At 41.0% G+C, this 20,324-nt stretch overlaps 1 protein-coding gene across 9 annotated transcripts in view; it reads left to right on the top strand.

Moving 5' to 3' along the window:
- Nucleotides 1-20,324, top strand: part of TJP1 (tight junction protein 1) — a 492,978-nt gene that overhangs the window by 281,873 nt on the left and 190,781 nt on the right. Inside the window, exon 1 of one of the 9 annotated variants that reach the window (XM_089652461.1) lies at nt 3,783-3,904. The exons of the other annotated variants lie outside the window; for them this stretch is intronic. Coding sequence (XP_089508587.1) covers nt 3,902-3,904 — 3 coding nt within the window. The 5' untranslated portion in view covers nt 3,783-3,901. Of the gene's footprint in view, nt 1-3,782; nt 3,905-20,324 lie in introns of those variants that run through there. 9 annotated transcript variants of the gene reach the window in all.

Raw genomic sequence — 20,324 nt, 5'->3', positions numbered from 1 at the left:
GTGCCCATCAGTTCAGCTAATAGTGCCCATCAGTGCTATCAGTACTCATCGGTTCTGGCTATCAGTGCCTCCTCAGTGCTGGCTATCATTGCCCATCAGTGATGCCTGTCATTGCCCCTCAGTACCGCCTATCAGTGCCATTTGGTGCTGCCTATCAGTGCCCATTAGTATCACCTATCAGTGCCCATCAGTGCCACCTATCAATGCCTATCAGTGCCGCATATTGGTACAGCCTCATCAGTGCCACCTCATCAGTGCAGCCTCATCAGCACGCATCAGTGAAGAAGAAAAATCACTTTACAAAACTTTATTATAGAAACACTTTTTGTTTCCAAAATGTTTGGCCTTTTTTTTGTTTGTTTAACAAAAAATAAAAACCCCAGTGGTGATTAAATACCACCAAAAGAAAGATCTATTTGTCTCAAAAAATGATAAAAATGTAGTCCAGGTACAGTGTTGCATGACTGCGCAATTGTCATTCAAAGTGCAAAAGCGCTGAAAGCTAAAACTTAGCCTGGAAGGGTGTTAAAGTGCCTGGTAGGCAAGTGGTTAATATAAAAGCTTTAGTCTAATAGAGTAACAGTTCATAATCCCACTTAATCATATGATGTATGGTAAGAATGCTTGGAAGTTGATTGAGGTCATATTTACATTTTTCATCCTCAAGTGGCTGACTCCTTAGCTGATGACTATAAAGTGATGTATCAGATGAAGACATGATTGCAGTTCTTGTGATGAGTTATATTGCTACTATAGGTTTCCCAGTAGTTTTTTGGTTTCCAGTCTTGGCCTCTTTTACCTCTAGTTATCTGGAAATTATTACTTGATTTTGTAGAAAAAAAATTGCAACATATGATGTCAGCGTGAATAATTTCCTATTTTCTAAAATTGTCCTTGTGAAGAGGCGTGATTCCAAGCAGAGTGACAAAGCTGCTGATGTGATAGTAAAGCTCCACATTGGTTGCTGTTTTTGAGCCAGCAGGGGGAGGGGGAGGTTGGCATGGAACCTCTGCTCTTTACCTCCTCCTGACATGAGATTCAGAGGGACAGGAAGGGAGGGGATCATCCTGCTGGGAAGAAACAGCAAAGGAATTTGGGTTAATGAAACTATTTTTAAAGTCCTGCACACTAAACATGCCACAATCCACACATACACATGTTCACCAACAACTGTTTTCAGTATGAAAATATTCTATGATTAGTATCATTTTGGTCTTTTTTTATTTTTTATTATATTATTTAATGCATTCTATATTTATTAATGTAATCATATTTTTTATTTTTTCCTGTAATGTTTTGTATTATTTTTTTTAGTTTTATTATTTGCTTCAACACTAATATCCTTAACACAAACAGTTTCTAGCTATTAGAGAAAGAGAAAAGCTATGCTGACAATTAAGGCAAAGGGAATGCTATCCGAATCTCAAGCTGACCTAACTTTCATACTAGAGATGAGCATACTGGTTTATGATCTTCCCATAACATGGTAAATCTCATGTCGTACTGCTATACCCATGGTTCTTGACATCAGACCCTTAATAGAAAAGACAAAATCTAAAAAGAGAAAGAAAGTTTGACTTGTATGGATATGAAAATGGGACTCCCTGGTTTACTATAATAATATTTTAGAAGAAAACAAAGTGCTTTAGCTGCTAGCTTCACATACAGTATCGGTGGTTTCCATATGGTAAGGTTGTAGTGATTTGTGGTACAATGCATTTTACATACATAACCCTTCATCTCTATGTAAGACACGTTTTGCTGGAAGGCACATCAAAAATGCAGCAGGCTGGATTTTTTTTTTTAACTGCACTAAAATGTTTATTCCTAAATATAGCCTTATGCATTACAATAGTAAACCGCGCTTATAATTTCAACTACAGCAATGTGTGAACGTTTTCTTTGTTTTATGTATAGTGGTTGTAAAAGATTTGCCTCAGCTGATACACAGAGATGAAACAAGTCCTTCAGTTGTACCTGTTTATCTGTAGCCCTCTCTCCATCTGGAGGGGAGAGCTGAGTGTAGTCTGAGCCCTGAGTGGAGGAAAAGGATGCACCCCCTTCTACATGGCCTCACAGGAAAAAATGCACAGCTCAGGTTGTCAATCACTTGCTCTGTGCTGCAGTAGGGTTGTATGCAGGTCTGTATCCTTGGAATGCTTGGTCCTGGCAGTCAGAAGTGACTCAAACACATAGCTGAGGAATGACAGAGCAGACAGAAATCACAATACGTGCTTTGGGTTGAGGCAAATCCACACTGTAGAAGGATATGCTTTGTTCATTTTTCATTTCAGGAGTTTACAACCACTTTAAAGAGGTTGTAAAGGCAGAAAGTTTTACCTTAATGTATTCTCTGCGTTAAGACAAAAAAACCTTCTACACACAGCTCCCCTTCCCCCAGCCCACCATTATACTTTCCTAAGCCCAATCTTGATTCAGTGATGTGCACGAGAGCAAAGGCTCTCTCCCTTCTCATTGGCTCAGATACAGCAGCGGTAGCCAATGTCAATCACAGCCAGTGAAGAAGGAGTTGGAGTGGGGCTATGCCACGCTCTGTGTGTCTCAGAGACCCCAGATCTGGGCTTGGGAGCGAGCACACACGAGTGCCCCCATAGCAAGCAGCTTGTTATGCGGCCTGGGGGGGGACCCGCAAAGAGGAGGATCCAAAACCATTGCACAGAGCAGGTCAGTAAAACATGTTTGTTATTTTAAGAAAAAAAACATTAACCATTTACAATCGTCTTTAAAGCCTAATTCAAACGCAGTATTCTGCAGTATTCGGCGTATTTACTGCGAGGCATTTACCTAGGCAATTTACCTAGGCAATTTTCGGGGGGGGGGGCATGAGGACTTGGGGATCTGGTGATGCTCTGGCATGGATTCCGAGGAGGATGCATTCTGCTGGAGGTTGTAAGCTTCCCATACAAGGAAGGAAGACACTGGGCTTGGCTCCTGAGAGGTTAAGCTTTGTACTTGACTAACTCTCTCTGCAGGCAGCGGCAAGGGTAGAGGGGGTTTTGTTTGGCAGAGAGTGACAGCAGCATGGCCCGGGGTAGGGGTGCTAGTGGTGGTGGGTGCCCAATTTTAGTGACGGTGAAGGGGGCCAGGGAAGTGCTGGTGGTGGTGAGGGGTGCCCACATTTAGTGTAGTCTAGGGCAGCACAAGAGCTAAATACACCTGGGGTGGCTCCACAATGCCTTGGACTCATAGAAAGTGAGTTGAATGACAGTGGAAGCCTTTCTCCCAGAAAGGGAAAAAGGTGACTATTCCAAAGAAAGCTTTTTTTTTTTATTTAATTTTTTTTAACTTTCAAAAGGGCTAGGCAATTTATTTAATGAAAACATATTTTTTATGTAAAATTATTAAAAAACGAAAGAAAACTTGAACTTTAATACTAGACAAAGGAATATGTATTCTTGTTAATGATACAACTAAGATAGGATATATATATATATACATATATATATATATATATATATATATATATATATATATATATATATATAATAGTTGGAAAAAGATTCACTATGGAAGTTTTGGATAACAAGCAGTGCCATTTTACTACAAGATTTATGCTTGGGCGGACACTGGTACAGGCTGAGTGACTTGAAATACAGGTGTATGTGTGTGTGGGTGGACTATAACCTGCTTCTCCTTGGCTGCGTGTAACCATTAACCTGCCTGAGGGTAGGGGTGGTGCATGGAAAAGTAACAGGTTGATGATCTGATCTAGTAAGGCTGAGATCATCTGTGGACATTTTTTAGGTGTCAGGCTTTCTCATTGAAGGATTTGTGCAGTGCATGGTGGAAGCTGGTTCGTGGAGTTCTCACACTGACTGTTACTGGATATTGGTGTTGCAGCGAAGAGTGAAACTATGCAGTTTCGATGTGAGGCTACTTAATGGTATGTATGCCTAGTAAACTCTGAGTGATAAGAGTGAACACTCCTTGATTTCAGCCCTGCTTGGTGTACACAGCTTGGCCACAGTATACAGTATACGCTGTCACTTGCTACAAGGTTAGCAGTTGGCAGTTTTTCTTAAAAAAAAACCTGATAATCAAAGTCTTAACCACTTAAAAAGTGGAGTTTCCAGATTATTAATGTATAGCATGTATGTTTTATGTTTTTAGAGGAAAGTTGTGAACACTTTTCAATGATGTTATTTTTTTTTCCTAATGGTGACAGAGGATATATTTGCTTCACACTTATAAGATACCCTTAAAAGAACAGATCCCTTAGAAGAATGTGAAAAATGTATGCAGAGGCAATGGTTAATGTCATTGGCATGCAGGGATTCAAATATAGACTTGTGATAAGGACTTTGGCGCCTGATAAATTCCTCTGAAAACCACATTCGTTTGCTCGGGTAATAAAGCTTTAGTGGCACTGTAAATTTTCACAGTTAAAGTGTTTTTGTACAAAAATTATACAGTGATTTGTTACAGAAAGATTGATTATAAAAGTTTCTAAAGGGGAAAAATTATCTTGGACAGTCTCTCTTGGTACTTGGGAACCAATGAGGTTCTCCTATTATTATACTTCTCTGTGACTGATGGGGGCAACACACATTTCTGAGATCATTTTCTCTACAGATATGAACTTTGAATAGGTCCAATGTTTTTCTAATTAGGAAAGTGCAGCAATGCTAAAAAAATACACTGAGTTATGTGTGTTATTAGCATTTCTAGTAAAATTTTGTAATGGTATAGTATTTAGTGATATATAGTATATATTTAGTATAGTATTTACAATGTTGTAGTAATATAGCATATTATTATCAGGATTTATATAGCGCCAACAGTTTGTGCAGCGCTTTACAACATGAGGGCAGACAGTACAGTTACAATGCATGTTATATTATATACTATACATATTATAACATTTATTAATAGTATTGTATATTTATTATAGAATAGATGGTAAGGCCAAGAACTTGAAAGAATGAAAGGTATGTCTGGCATCTGTGGACATAAACAGTTATAAAATAAAAATGGCTTTAGGGGAATATGATGACAAAGTTTACTATAAGGACCCATAATGACATAATCTTTCAATAATTGTGTTATTTTAAGTTTGCTTATACACTGGAATTATAGTTTCTATGCTCTTTACTGAGGGTAAAATATTCAAATGTAAACCTTTTGCCATAAGTAACTTAGACCTACTGAATAATGGGTTACTGTGAAAATGGTATATGGCTGTAGACCGGTGGTGGTCAACCTACTAGATATAGGCGGACTCAGCTGCTGCGCCTGACATCCCCAGGCAGCCGCACATGAAATACAGCACATGTAATGCTACAGGAGATTGTCACAGATTGTGAATATACTGCTGGAGATGGTCACAGACTAGGAACACGTTGAAGGTGCATTGGAGTCTGGAGATATGTTGCAGAAGACCATAGAGATTGGGACATGTTATTGAACACTGGAAGAGATCACAGTCATTACAGCCCCTTTCTAATATATATATGTTCCCACCAGGGGCGGACTGACCATTTGGAAACTCGGGCACTGCCTGAGGGCCCAGGGTCAGTAGGAGGCCCCATGAGATTCCCCTGGTACCTTTTTCATAGGCTTTTTTGAGTTTGGGCAAGGACACAGGGGCCCCATGATCCCCTATTGCCCGGGTGCCCCATGAGTTGTCATTCCGCCCCTGGCTCCCACTGTTGACAGATGGGGCCCAAGGGCCACACAAAAAGTATCAAAGGGCCCATGGCTACAGGTTGGACACCAGGCAACTGTGTGTACAGTGCTTTTTTGGAAGAAAGCAATTCTAAAATGTGTAATTTAAAACAATGGGTAATATAAACTTGGTTGGAGGGTTGGAACTTCATTCAAAGAGATTTCCCTTTACCTAACGTCTCAGTGATGGGGGTCAGAGAAACAGGCAGTGAGGAGAAATTTCCACAAAGGAGGACAGAGGCGGTAACAAAAGCGCCTTTTTGTAGTAGAACGGGGAAGGTTAGAAACTTGGTGAGATTGTTAGCAACAAAAACACTGACATTTCTAACCCTTTCCATCTCTAATCAATACTAAATGTAACTTTTGGTGGGAGATGGACTGCGACTCATTAAAGCATAATAGGTAATATTTGGTGATCACACAATATGAGATATACCAGTAAGGTCAAAGATATCCCTTTGATTAAAGCAAAAAATTTAAGACTGTTTTAATCCAAAATAATAATAATAATATTCTGTTTTGTTCTGATTGTTGATCTGTAATATATCATCAAGAACATATTTCATCAAGAATATATTGACTTCCGATGTCTTTTATAGGGTAATTTTCCAGTAAATTGACATATTCCCATATAATCAATGATGAGTTTGCTTTCTTACATCATTGTGCACTGTATAAAGAGAGAATTGTGTATATAGATGTGTTGTATTTTTCAATTTGTTATTCCGGATTAGCTAGTTCAGATGACTAAAAAAGCATGACAGTGAGCTACAGCTGCTGCAGAAGACTTTGGACACATTATATATTGTTTCTTATGCTTGTTTTGACATACTTCAATGTTAGCATGGTGATAGAGTAGCAGTGACTCATTTATGAGCAGAAGAGGTGCCTCCCTGATGAATTCTACTTATTTTATCACAGCTGCTCTTTCTGTTCATGTATATTGTATAGGATATGCTGTACAGTACTGCCTGAAAGTAAAGCCTATAGCCAATGTAATTCAGGTATTTTTTGATATAAGAGATGAGGGAATATTGTTCTGATCTTATTTTCTTAGAATATTTTTTTTCCTGATCATCTTTTCAGTGAAAAACCCATAAAGGGATTAAACCTTTGCTCTGTGAGATCCAGAATGATTGAACCTTGTAGGGATTCATCTGGGAGATTCCCATGCTCCAGTCCCTACAGTTTTAATGACGTCATTTGCTTAACAATAACCCCATGAATGCATTACAATTGGACATTCCCTTCTCATTTGCTTATGTTTTACATGAAGAGAGGTATGCAACAGCAGTCTGAATTCTCCATTTATTTGAACAGATTATTGAAAATGGGCTTAAAACCTGACTTTGAAAAATCATGATTGTTGTTGCCTGGAGTCAGGATCGCACATTGAAAATTTGTTTGGCTTTTAGGCCACACTCGTAGAGCTGTGTTAACATGCTCATCATGCTATGCATGCATATATGATGCATTGCCATTTATTTTCAATGGTATCCTGACATGCATTCATGAAGTACGGAAGCTCAGCTTGTGGTGTGCTGGAAAAAAATGATACAGGTAATTTTTTTGGCCTATTTATATGGGTTGAGGATCCACTGAAAATGTGTGGACTTGCTCAATGCAACACATGATAATTAGCACATGCATAAAGTGTACAATGAATGGATCAGAACAACTCCTAATCATAAGATCCAATATTTAAAAGGTAGGGTTGTAGACCCAAAAATACGGGGAGAGTGTACTCCTTGGAGGTGGTAAACCTGTGATATCACTAGCTGTGTGGACCTTGTTATGATCCTTAATATCTCTGGTCATGATGCAGGGACTGCTCATCAGAAGATCAATTCCTGGATATGTGTTTAGGAGTGGCTAGTAAAAAACTGTCCTCTCTATTAGAGGTTCGTCAGCCCTAATCCAGCCCCAAATTAGACTATAAAATGCATTTCTTCCTGATTCTGTTACATATTATTGCTCAAGCCCTGAAGAAGGGGGATTCCAATGAAACGTTTTGACTGTATCTGAGGTTTCTCTTCAAATAAGAATTTAAACAAATCTCCAAGTGAGATTATCATGTTTTACTAGGTGCTCCTCTATATCCGCTTGTGGTGCTCTGAATAAACATACACCAGTCAACATCACAATACATTTGTGGAATACAACAGCCAATACAGAACACATAATGCATCAGACTTTTGGCTGTGCAGAATATAAAGAAAGAAGACCATAGAGGGTACATCTCATATGCCTGATAGACTGTTAAAATGTTTTGCAGTGGGCAAGGACCATCAGCAATTATCTGGTGCATCTCTTCTCAAGCCTTTTACCCCAGAGGAACCCTTAAAATAATTTTCAGGCTTCAGAGAAGCCTAGCTAAAATTAAATAATTGTGGTCAGTGGGAGGAATGCCCCTGGCATTGCTTACCAGAGTGAAAAATGTACCTTATATTGTTGGTAAGTGGGAAGAACATCCCCTTACATTGATGGTCAATTTGCCACCCTTACAGACAGCTAAAAAGATCACTGGCGTCATACTGCTGGATGAGAAGTCAAGGAACCACTAGCAACCTCTGAAGGAACCCTAGGGTTTCACAGAACCTTGACTGAGAATGGATGGTCTAGTAATTACTGGAAATATGTGAACTTGTAAATCCCAACTCCAGCTGTACCTCTACAGTGATATGACATTATTTATTTGGAACAAACTCAACCTTGGGGAGTTGCACGAAGCACAGATGTCTGTGTGGTCCACTTTCGTACTGGCACGCCAAGGAGTCCTTAGCGAGGCACTGCCATGACAGCTGATCAGGGTCAGAGCAGTTGTTTGTAGTAATATACTGTAGGTGTTTCTGTTTTTTCTGGCCGTTGATATCTACAGTAAGTCACTAAGAATATACTATCAGAAAGAGAAGAATTTTTCCTGAAAGCTCCTGTGATGTAATTATTACAGTGCTGTCCATGGGGATATGATACATTATACAGTAAATGCTTTGCAGCTGATGAGAGCTGGGTAACACTGCAGATTTTACAACTTACGTTGAAATCACTGACCTTTCTATAGTTTCTGTCACAGAATTATAGGCAATTACATTAGCCATATTCAATTACTCCAGTGCACAATTTTGACATTGTATGGTAAATCTACTTAGTCATTTCCTGCTAAGTGTCACTCAGCACAGGTGTAGCAATGCATATAATAAAGCAACATGTTATGTAATTAAGATACTCCTAAGACATGTCATTACAAGAGTACATTTATGTAAGATTTGTTATGCTCCGACACAGGTCTAAGTTTCGTTCCATTTGAAAACAAAAAACTTGATGAGATACTTCTTGGTGACTCCTATGTTCTGTATCTCTGTGCAGTGAAATGTTAATTATACATATGTTGGACTTGGATGTATATGTAAGCCTCAATCATCAGATCATGTGATAGTACGGGGAAATCTGCTAATATATGCATTAACACACCACATGAATATACGCACATCTGGTAATGCTGATTTCTCTGGCACTGATCTAAGCATTCCTAGCTGTGATCAGGTAGTGTAAGATACAAGGCATGACAACTTTCATGTATGCAACTGCTAGACCTTCCAATCAGGACCTGGCGCTCCTATTCACAGACAATCGAATAGAATGGTATACCATGTCAGTTTCATTGTTTGTCTTGGAAAGCTCAAGGCTGCCATAATGGAAATACGTGACAAAGCTGACCAACATTTCTTTAATATGCTGGAGTTCCGAGATAATGAAGTTGATTAACTAAAGACAAACAGGCTGTTCAGTTTTCAAAGGAGGTTGCATAGTGCAAGAAAATTTTCCCCAGAGCTTAATGAATGTGGCGCAATTTCACGTTGTACAAATTACGCAAGTGTGCAAGGAAACTAAAAAATAGATGATTAGATGATAGTAGTTGGAGGAGTTTAACCTCATTCACTAAGCCCTGGAGATTATTACCTTGCAAAGTGCAACATCCTTTTAAAGTGAACACTATTTGCCTTTAGAAATTAAACTCCAATGACAAAGCCCAAACCTTTTTGTTTGTTTTGGATAGAGTAGGGAGGAGTTAAAACCGCTGCCAATTTTTTTCCATTAGGGAATTTTCCATTTCTTCCTGTCCTAGATATGCAACATAATGTTAGAGGAAATCTCCCAAAGTTAGAGGAATTCTACTTTTATAGAGAGTAAAGGTGCCCCGGTTGGAAAATGTCCCCTTACTTTTTGTTCTGATGACAACTATAACATTTTGGATTTCCCATTACTTTATTTCTCGGTGACCATGGTCACCAGGACTACTATAGTGGTGAATCCCCCCACCCAATGGAGACTCAAACAGTAGTAAAAAAGGTAGTCTAACCTTTTCTCACTCTATCCAAAATTAAACTATTCGCAGAGATTCACTTTAAAGGAAACCTCTTACTGAGAAAAAAATTTGACATGCATCTCTGAATTCCTTTTTTAAATATGCAAGTGGCCTGGGTGTCCCTGGATTCAACAGTAGCCTAATGCATGTGGTGTTTTTGGTTCTGATTGCTGCCATCAAAGAGAGACCTGTTAGGTATCTGCCTCATGAGTACATTCCATACAGCTAGAATAGTGGTTGTCAACTTATGAGCTAAAGGGGTCCTGAAATGTGACCCCTGACATCACCAAAGGGCTGACCATAATGTTCTTTATATGTAATGCTTGAGAGGATTGTCATAAACTGCAGATCTAATAGAGCAGTGGTCTCCAAACTGCGGCTCTTTACCTGCCTTTTTTTGGCCCTTGAGGCATTATTTCTGCCACTGATACTAGCAATGAGGCATAATTCCTACCACTGACACCAACAATGGGGCACTACTCCTTTCACTCACACCAACAATGGAGCATAATTCCTTCCACTGACCACTAAAATGGGACACTATTCCTCCCACTGACACCAACTATTTCTCCCCGTAATACCAAAGCTTGGGCATTGTTTACTCCCACTGGGCACAATCCGGCCCCCCTAAAGTCTGAAGGACAGTAAACTGGCCGAGGGCCACACATCACATACCAAAGAGCTGCATGTGGCCCTTGGGCCACAGGTTGGGCACCAGGGAACTGGAGGATCACAGCTTGTGCTGTGATAATCTGGTTAAGAGAAAACTGCATAGAGCATTTATGAAAAAGTAACGTCAAGGGAAATTGATGCATATATATTATTTGTCACTTTCCACTTTCCAGAGTCCACAAATGACATAAAATATGTCAGGATATGAATATAAAGTCATGCAACACACTTTGTCTCTCCAATTAGGTTTCCTAATATTATCTCTATCGCTGTCTGAACAACCTGATCATGTATTCTGGCACCATGTAGATGCATCTTCCAGTTTCTGGGCTATATGGCCAATAAAAGAGGTGTAACTAGCTGTGGAAGAAAGTGTACATGGATGTTCCAATCTCCCTCAGGACCCAGTGTTTCTAAATGGAGCACACCACATGAAAAGACTTGAGCAGGAAAATTTCTGTTCCTTTACAATGGAAAACAGAATATTATGTTTGAAGCTCATATTGGCTATGTTTGCTAAAAAGCCTATGCTATGGCCCATTATTTTATAGGCAGCTGACTGCATTAAAGGATCCCAGTAGTGCAGAAGCCCCTGTGTACATAACCTAGGCATACTGCTACAGTATTTTAATGAAACCAATGCTAGACATCATTGCAGTTCTGCAGTGCAGTAGATGCGCTGATACAAAGTAGGAGGTGAAAGCGCTTGTTTTTTTAATGCAATTAAATGAGTTAACATGCTGTGTGTGTATGTAGACTACTCCTTATGGGAATGCTCTGTTGTCATTTTACTTTGTATTAGCTGGAACTAGCATTGGAGAAACCGCTATGTAAACATTGCAAATGACATTGTTATTGTGATAAAACCTGGTCACTGGTTTCCTAATGTGTCCTGATACGGATCATTTATTTGACCTGTTATTTCTGTCTTGTATCCCCAGTTATTCTTGCCTTCTGTTAATTGGATACGTCGCCCTAAGGGCTCACTCACAACAGGATACATGCGTTAGGTGCACATTGTGTTGATATGTATTTTAGACGGGGTGCTTTGTGTTTTCGAAAGACTCCATTTGAATGGTTGCCAATGGATAACTGCAGTTCAACACACCCATAATAAAACACGTGGGGCTTTTGCACTACTACGCAAGGGGTTGGTAAGATCAGACTTTTTGTAAAGAATGGATTTTCTCAAGATCATGGATTTTCTTGTACTAGAAGATGAAGCAAAATAGATGGCAATGCATATGTGTAGGTTCAGCCTTTAGACATTGTTCACATGTGGCGAAGGGATAGTACTGGAGTCTGAGGCATGTTTGCTATGCTGCCTAGTGTTTGTATAGGTAATGATATCATACTCTGGACAGTTTCCAGGTTACATAGCAGTCAGAGCCTTGCTATCCATACCTGAGGCCTTTCTACCTTTTAACCTTTTACTGAATATTATTAAATTGAAGGCACAAAGCTACTGGTATGCATAACCACAAATGGCTTTAGCATGTCATTGGGATAAGAAAGCATGCTAGGCTGTTTGAAGATGGCCTTAAACATATAAAGGCAGTTTAATCGATTGTACAAGCATGATCCAGTCACTTGTAAGCATGTCTATTAGCAGGTTCTCTAAAGACGCACATACAGCTCACTTGTGGATACACATTTAAGTGATAGAGATGGGAAGGGAGGACAGTCCGCTTTACCTGCCTGCTTAATTCTGTGCAAAGACCAACAATTCGATGATATTTTCAGACCCATCTAGTTTAATGTTCGTTCAACTAGTACCCCATTGTTGGTGTCAGTGGCAGGAATAGTGCTCCATTGTTGGTGTCAGTGGCAGGAATAGTGCCCCATTGTTGGTGTCAGTGGCAGGAATAGTGCCCCATTGTTGCTGTCAGTAGGAGGAATTGTGCTCCATTGTTTTGTCAGTTGGAGGAATTATGCCCTACTGTTGGTGTCAGTGGAAGGAAAGATGCCTCATTGTTGATACCAGTGGAAGGAAAAGTCGCTTGTATCTGTGGGTGGAACAGTGCCCCAAGGGCCGGACAAAAGTAAACAAAGGGCTGCATCTGGCCCCCGGGCTGCAGTTTGGAGACCACTGCTGTAGACTACTTATGATGCATTTACATTGCATTCCTTTGAGTGAACTAATAAAAGTAGATTGAACATAGAACATGGAAAAATTATTTCTGCTGCATTTGTAAATACAGTGCAGTGTTTGACCAAAGCAACACTGAATGTAAGTACATTGCACTATACAATCCAAATCAAACTTTGAATTCTAGATCCTTAATAAAAGCTTCACAAAGGAGCGTCAGCAACAAAACACAAACACTCATGTACACAGGCTGCAAGGCTGCCCACCCAAACCTGACATTTCGGGTTAACTCAACTGTCAATTTTTTGAGCTCTACATAACAAAAGCTCCAGTTTCTGCTCTCCTCCAAGGTCATTACAAGGTTGTTTGCCTCTGGACTGTCCACATGTTAATTTACTTTAGAGTACAGTGAATCCATAATGGAACCGAGTCGACTTAGCATTAGTCATGGCAGCAGACGGTCCATTCGCAGGAACATCTCCATGGTGGGGTCAATAAAAGTTAGAGGATGTCAGGTTGTTTATAAGAAAATGGCAATGTCTGTTTTGGTGTGCTTAGTGTTTAAAAGGCAGTGCTGCAATGCCTGTGGTACTTTCAGAGGTGGACTGACAACTCATGGGGCACCCGGGCAATAGGGGATCATGGGGCCCCTGTGTCCTTGCCCAAACTCAAAAAAGCCTATGAAAAAGGTACCAGGGGCATCTCATGGGGCCCCCTACTGACCAGGCCCTCGGGCATTGCCCGAGTTTCCAAATGGTCAGTCTGCCCCTGGGTACTTTCCAATCACCGTCTGATCTTTCTGATCATTGATAAGTAAGCCAAACCTTACAAGGTATAAGGTTGTCACGCAGTATACCTGAAAACCTTCCAAGCATTTTCCTACATGATGATATCCAGGAAAGACATACAAAGCAGGGGGGGCTTCTTCTCCTGGAAAGAAAATTGCTGCTCACGATCTCATCATTCCCATACTAACAATGAATCAGGATTGCTTCCTGTCTGTGAATTGTATCTTCAGAGAATCTCATACTGGAGGATTGAGGTGAGGGTTTTCTGGCTGTTTGTATTGTATGGGAATTCCCAACAAGAAAAAGGAAGGTGCTCTCCATTACAAGCCTCTTGTGTGTTTATTGAAGCTTTCAATGCACAAGCTGATCCACCTGACCCAAAAGCCCTAATGTGTTTCACTCCACCCAGAGCGTATTCGTAGATGAAGTGAAACGCGTTAGTCTCATGGGACAGGAGGATCAGCTTCTGCAGGGAATACTTCTATAAACATACATCAGGCTTTAACCGCTTCCCATCTGCCCTATAGCAGAAGTACTGCTACAGAGCAGCACCAGTGCACAAAATCACGTATATATATATGATTTTGCAGTCCCGGATAGGGGGCACGCGGCCTATCTGCACCGCCATTCGCGACCTCAGCTGTCAATCACCGGGACCCGGCCACTGATTACTCACACGCGCCCAGTGATTGCCGAGCATCTCCGGATGGGGGGGGGGACTGTTTGAAAACATTACAGTTCTCCTCCCTGTCAGCTCCTGCACACTGCTTTGCATGGCTGTGTGTATATTTACTAAAATAATTGCTATTCCATATTGTGTGTACTGTGGGAGACCAGATAGTGTGAATGCAGAGTCCTGGGTTTAGTATCTCATACTGAAAAATTGAGGATAGCTTTAAGGCACTTTGTAAAAACACTTGAAAAATATGACATCTGTCCTAGAAGGTGCCCATGTAACAGATACAAGCTTCAAGTGACAATACACTCAGGTGCAAACGAGCACCATTGCATATAATAGAAATCCTACTGTTGAGTGTTGAAGCCCTTCTTGCGAAGCTTCAAATTCCTCTTCAGACTGCTCAAGTGTCAGCGAGGCCAAAGAGAATGTACTGTGTGTATACAACTGTCACCATCAATTAAAGTATATGTAAGCCCTCACCCTCAAAACATTATAAATACCTTTTTCCCCCCTTTTTTATTAGTGATCACATACCCTGTGTTCTCAGCAGCACAGAGAGGTGGGGAAGAGAAACAGAAGTACACTGAACTTCTTAGTAAAAGGCTGTGCAGGGGGGGCTCAACAGAAGTCTGATCGTCTGATCGGTGGAGGGAAGCAGACTGACTTCCCAGCACAGCTAGGGAACTGACAGCGCTGTGCTCTCATGCCTAGTGTAGTCAGTTTTATAATGGGAAAGCAGATGGACTAGCAGGAACACCAGGGATTACACACAAAGGAAGCAATACAAAGAGAACAGGATATTTTTCATACATGTACATGGTACAGCAAACACTTTACAGGAATATGACATGCTGGGCTTACATATTCTTTAACCCCTTGAAGCCGACGTTACACAAATATACGACCTCACAGATCTGGGCTCTTTTTCGTGGGTCCGCATATTTGCACAGCGTGCTCCCAGCACAAAGACCGAGGTGTCACTGAGAGCCCCGGGTCCAATTCTAAAGATTGGGACCGGGACTTCCGATTCCAGATCACATGATCGCTGTATAGCCTCTGATTGGCTATCACAGTGCTCAGTCACTGTACAGCCCGGCCCCCTTGTTTTTTTTCTCTCTCTATGAATGGAGGAGACAGATACATTGTATCTCTCTAACTGCTGGCATAGAGGGAAAAAAATGTTTGTAAAAAAAAAGAAAAGAAAAAGTAAAGATAAATAAATAAATATTATAAAATAAAGTAAAAAATAAAGAAAAAATACCTAGATCAAGGTTTGATCTAGTTCAATTGCAGGGTAAGTGTTTAGGTCAAGGTCAGGGTCAAAGGTCAAAGTCAAAAGGTCATGGTCAAAGGTCAGGATTAAAAAAAAATTGGTATCAGTTAGTGTCAGTGTGTTTTAGGTAAAAAACCCCCAACAAAACAAAATGTGCACTATTGTTTCTGGGCTGTACTACGGATACAAACAACAAATAACATACACATACATGGTATCGCTGTGACAGCGGCGGACTGACCATTAGAGCACTTGGCACTGCCAGAGGGCCCAGGGTCAGTAGGGGGCCCCATGAAATGCCCCTGGTACCTTTTATAGGCTTTTTTGGGTGTGCTTTCAATGTGGTCAAGGACATAGGGGCCCCATGATCCCCTATTGCCCGGGGGCCCCATGAGTTGTCAGTCCTCCCCTGCGCTGTGATCGTCAAGAGCTGGAAAATGTATTTTGGCTTGCTCTTTGATGGTAGGTTATGGTAGTAACAAGAAACACACAGCTACATTAAAAAAATATATTTTTTAGATTTGTTTTACCCTTAGGCGTGAAGGGGTTAAGGATCATTGTAGATTCCAACACTATAGTGACCAGTTCAAGGACAGGCTTATTTCTTCCCCATAATAGCCAATGAGAATTCAGCTATGAGCAGTTCAGTGTAATTAGATCAGTAGATACCAATGTGCAAATTATTACTTTTTGTTATTGATCACCATCGCTGTATATACTGAGATTAGCGGGCTGAAAGTCTGAATCAGCATGTTAGTGCATCCCATTGTTCTTGGCATTCATGGTATTCAGAAATAGAGGTTCATATTTTATTTCATCTTTGGGTATGAAAGGTTCAAAGAAAAACCTTTCCTGTCTACTGTATTCTCAGTGTGTTATATAGAGTAGGATATCTCTGTAAATAAATGTAGTGAGTGTCCCTATGTGACAGCAGTAACATGTTTATTTGACATTTAACACTTCCTTTATGCAAACTGTCAAATATGGTTACATCCTTGACAAAGGGGACAGAGAAACACCACACTCAACTTCATTTACATAGAAAGAAATGTGTGTGTAGATTTGCTTGATGGATATCAGCCAATAGTGTAATAGTAATCCAAAAAGTGTAATGTTGCGCCTCCCTGTGATTATATATACTGCATATACTGTGCAAAAAAGCTCATCATCATAAATAACCAATGAAATTCATTTTAAATAATATGAAAACCTTTTCAATACAAAATCAAAACCAAGTATCATATAATGTCCACAGTTCATAAATAGTGATTTCTGTTTATCTTCCGAAATAACCGTGTACCATCTCCTGTGTTGCTATAAACATGCACACCGTGTACCCACCACCTTTCAATTCTGCACTCACCTCCACTCTTAGACCTGTCCTCCACTCTTAGACCTGTCCTCCACTCTTAGACCTGTCCTTCACTCTTAGACCTGTCCTCTTACAGGTCATAAATCCTGTATAATAATAAGAAGCTCTTGTTTCCCTTTACTGAGATCCTTGGATCAGCTCCTCTCCTCCTTATGGGCTCCCATCACTTTTGGTTTTCCGTCCCAAGGTCAATTAATGGTGCACTTTAACCACTCGCCCTCCAGAGGATTTACCCCCCTTCCTGACCAGGCCAATTTTTGCGATACGGCGCTGGGTTACTTTAACTGAGAATTGCGCGGTCATGCAATGCTGCAACCAAATGAAATTTATGTCTTTTCCACAAATGGAGCTTTTTTTCGGTGATATTTAATCACGTGTGCATTTTTTATTTTTTGCGCTATAAACAACAAAAGACCAGCAATTTTGGAAAAAAAAAAACTATATTTTTGACTTTTTGCTATCAAACATATCCAGTCAAAAAAAAAAGAACAAATTTCATCATAAATTTAGGCCAAAATGTATTCTGCTACATCTTTGCTAATAAAAAAATCCCAATATATGTAAATTAAGTGGTTTACGTGAAAGTTATAGCGTCTACAAATGGCAGTATATACTGGATGGAATTTTGTTTTTTAATATATTAGTTATGGCGGCGATCAGCAACTTATTGTGGGACTGCAGTGGGCATTCTGACACTGGTGGGGAACTGAGTAATTGTCACTAACATCCCCAGTGACACCAATACAGTGAATAGTGCTAATAAAAAGTACTGACACTATACTAATGACACTGGGCAGGAAGGGGTTAACATCGTGGGCGATCAAAGGGTTAACTGTGTGCTGTTTTCTATATGTGCTGTGTGTGTTTTACTAGGGAAACATGCTGATTTGTATTGCTCTGCTATGTCAGTGCTGCCAGGGGAGAGATCTGTGTTGTTTACACACAGATCTCTCCCCTTTCACTGTTACCCGGCAATCTGTAGCTGCCAATGGTGGCGCAGGTAGGACGGCACACACACCCCCCTTCCCAGAAATCCAAAATCACATATATATATATATATATAGATATATCTATATATATCATAGATATATCTATATATATCATAGATATATCTATATATATCATAGATATATATATATATATATATATATATATATATATATATATATATAGATATATTTATATATATATATCTAGATATATATATGTGATTTTGCCCAGCCCTGCTGCCCTATAGCAGTAGTTCTGCTATAGGGAGGCGGGGAACCGTTTAATTCTTGGCCCTTTAAAATTAAGCTCCCCGTCCTGGGGTATGCACACACATAAAAGAGTATCCCCATAGTGTAGTAAATAAAATATTTGTGATATATTAAACAACAAAGCTGCACTCACATTATAAAAGAGCTGAACAGGCATAAACATAGACGGCGCGGCAGCGGCTCCCGCGTCACTTCCGGTTCTCCTAGCGCCCTGGTTCCACCTAGCGGTTATTTCGGAAGATACACAGAAAGCACTATGTATGAACTGTGGACATTATGGGGTTTATTTACTAAAGCTGGAGAGTGCAAAATCAGACTCACTTCTGCATAGAAACCAATCAGCTTCCAGGTTTCATTGCCAAAGCTTCATTGAACAAGCTGAGGTTAGAAGCTGATTGGTTTCTCTGCAGAAGGGAGTCTGATTTTGGACTCTCCAGCTTTAGTAAATAAACCCCTATATGACATTTGGTTTTGACTTTTTATTGAAAAGGTTTTCATGTTATTGAATATTCATTATTTTTGGTGATGAGCTTTTTTGCACAGTATATATAATCAGAAGGAGGCGCAACATTACACTTTTTGGATGACTATATTTATTATGGGAACACTTTATTTCTTTGCAGCTACCCTTATCACAGGATTTATTATTGGTTGTTAATTTTATGTTGATTTGTTTAGCACATTGGTATATTTATAAACACATATATATATATAATTTAGGTGGCGCGGGATATATTTAATATTCTAGTATAATAATATAAAGCTGGCCATACATGATACAATTTTCTTATTCAATTTCCTTTAGCTTGACCTTCAACTATGCAGCGCAAGGGCCTGCCTGATTGCACACAAATGGAAAGTGTTCAAGTTTGACCTCATAGTCTATGGCTTTGGTAATTCTAAAGGAAAAATGTACAAGAAAATTGTATACTGTATGGCCAGCGTAAAATAAAATTGTAGCCATGGCTATTTTGAGCTTAAAATGCAGTTGTGGAATTACCCCCATCAGTCGCTGTATGTGCAGGGTGGGCATTGTGGAATTACCCCCGTCAGTCGCTGCACGTGCAGGGTGGGCATTGTGGAATTACCCCCGTCAGTCGCTGTACGTGCAGGGTGGGCATTGTGGAATTAGCCCCGTTAGTCGCTTTACGTGCAGGGTGGGCATTGTGGAATTACCCCCGTCAGTCGCTGTACGTGCAGGGTGGGTATTGAGGAATTACCCCCGTCAGTCGCTGTGCGTGCAGGGTGGGCATTGTGGAATTACCCCCATCAGTCGTACGTGCAGGGTGGGCATTGTGGAATTACCCCCGTCAGTTTCTGTACGTGCAGGGTGGACATTGTGGAATTACCCCCGTCAGTCGCTGTGCGTGCAGGGTGGGCATTGAGGAATTACCCCCGTCAGTCGCTGTGCGTGCAGGGTGGGCATTGTGGAATTACCCCCGTCAGTCGCTGTGCGTGCAGGGTGGGCATTGTGGAATTACCCCCGTCAGTCGCTGTGCGTGCAGGGTGAGCATTGTGGAATTACCCCCGTCAGTCGCTGTACGTGCAGGGTGGGCATTGTGGAATTACCCCCGTCAGTCGCTGTACGTGCAGGGTGGGCATTGTGGAATTACCCCCGTCAGTCGCTGTGCGTGCAGGGTGGGCATTGTGGAATTACCCCCGTCAGTCGCTGTGCGTGCAGGGTGGGCATTGTGGAATTACCCCCGTCAGTCGCTGTACGTGCAGGGTGGGCATTGTGGAATTAGCCCCGTCAGTCGCTGTACGTGCAGGGTGGGCATTGTGGAATTAGCCCCGTCAGTCGCTGTACGTGCAGGGTGGGCATTGTGGAATTACCCCCGTCAGTCGCTGTACGTGCAGGGTGGGCATTGTGGAATTAGCCCCGTCAGTCGCTGTGCGTGCAGGGTGGGCATTGTGGAATTAGCCCCGTCAGTCGCTGTGCGTGCAGGGTGGGCATTGTGGAATTACCCCCGTCAGTCGCTGTGCGTGCAGGGTGGGCATTGTGGAATTACCCCCGTCAGTCGCTGTACGTGCAGGGTGGGCATTGTGGAATTACCCCCGTCAGTCGCTGTGCGTGCAGGGTGGGCATTGTGGAATTACCCCCGTCAGTCGCTGTACGTGCAGGGCGGGCATTGTGGAATTAG

The sequence above is a fragment of the Staurois parvus genome, unplaced genomic scaffold (assembly GCF_062004578.1).
Source record: "Staurois parvus isolate SC_StPar_1 unplaced genomic scaffold, SC_StPar_1.0 ptg000682l, whole genome shotgun sequence".
Lineage (NCBI taxonomy): Eukaryota > Metazoa > Chordata > Amphibia > Anura > Ranidae > Staurois > Staurois parvus.
Note: the sequence above shows the minus strand (reverse complement) of the source record. Positions and strands in the feature narration are given on the sequence as shown.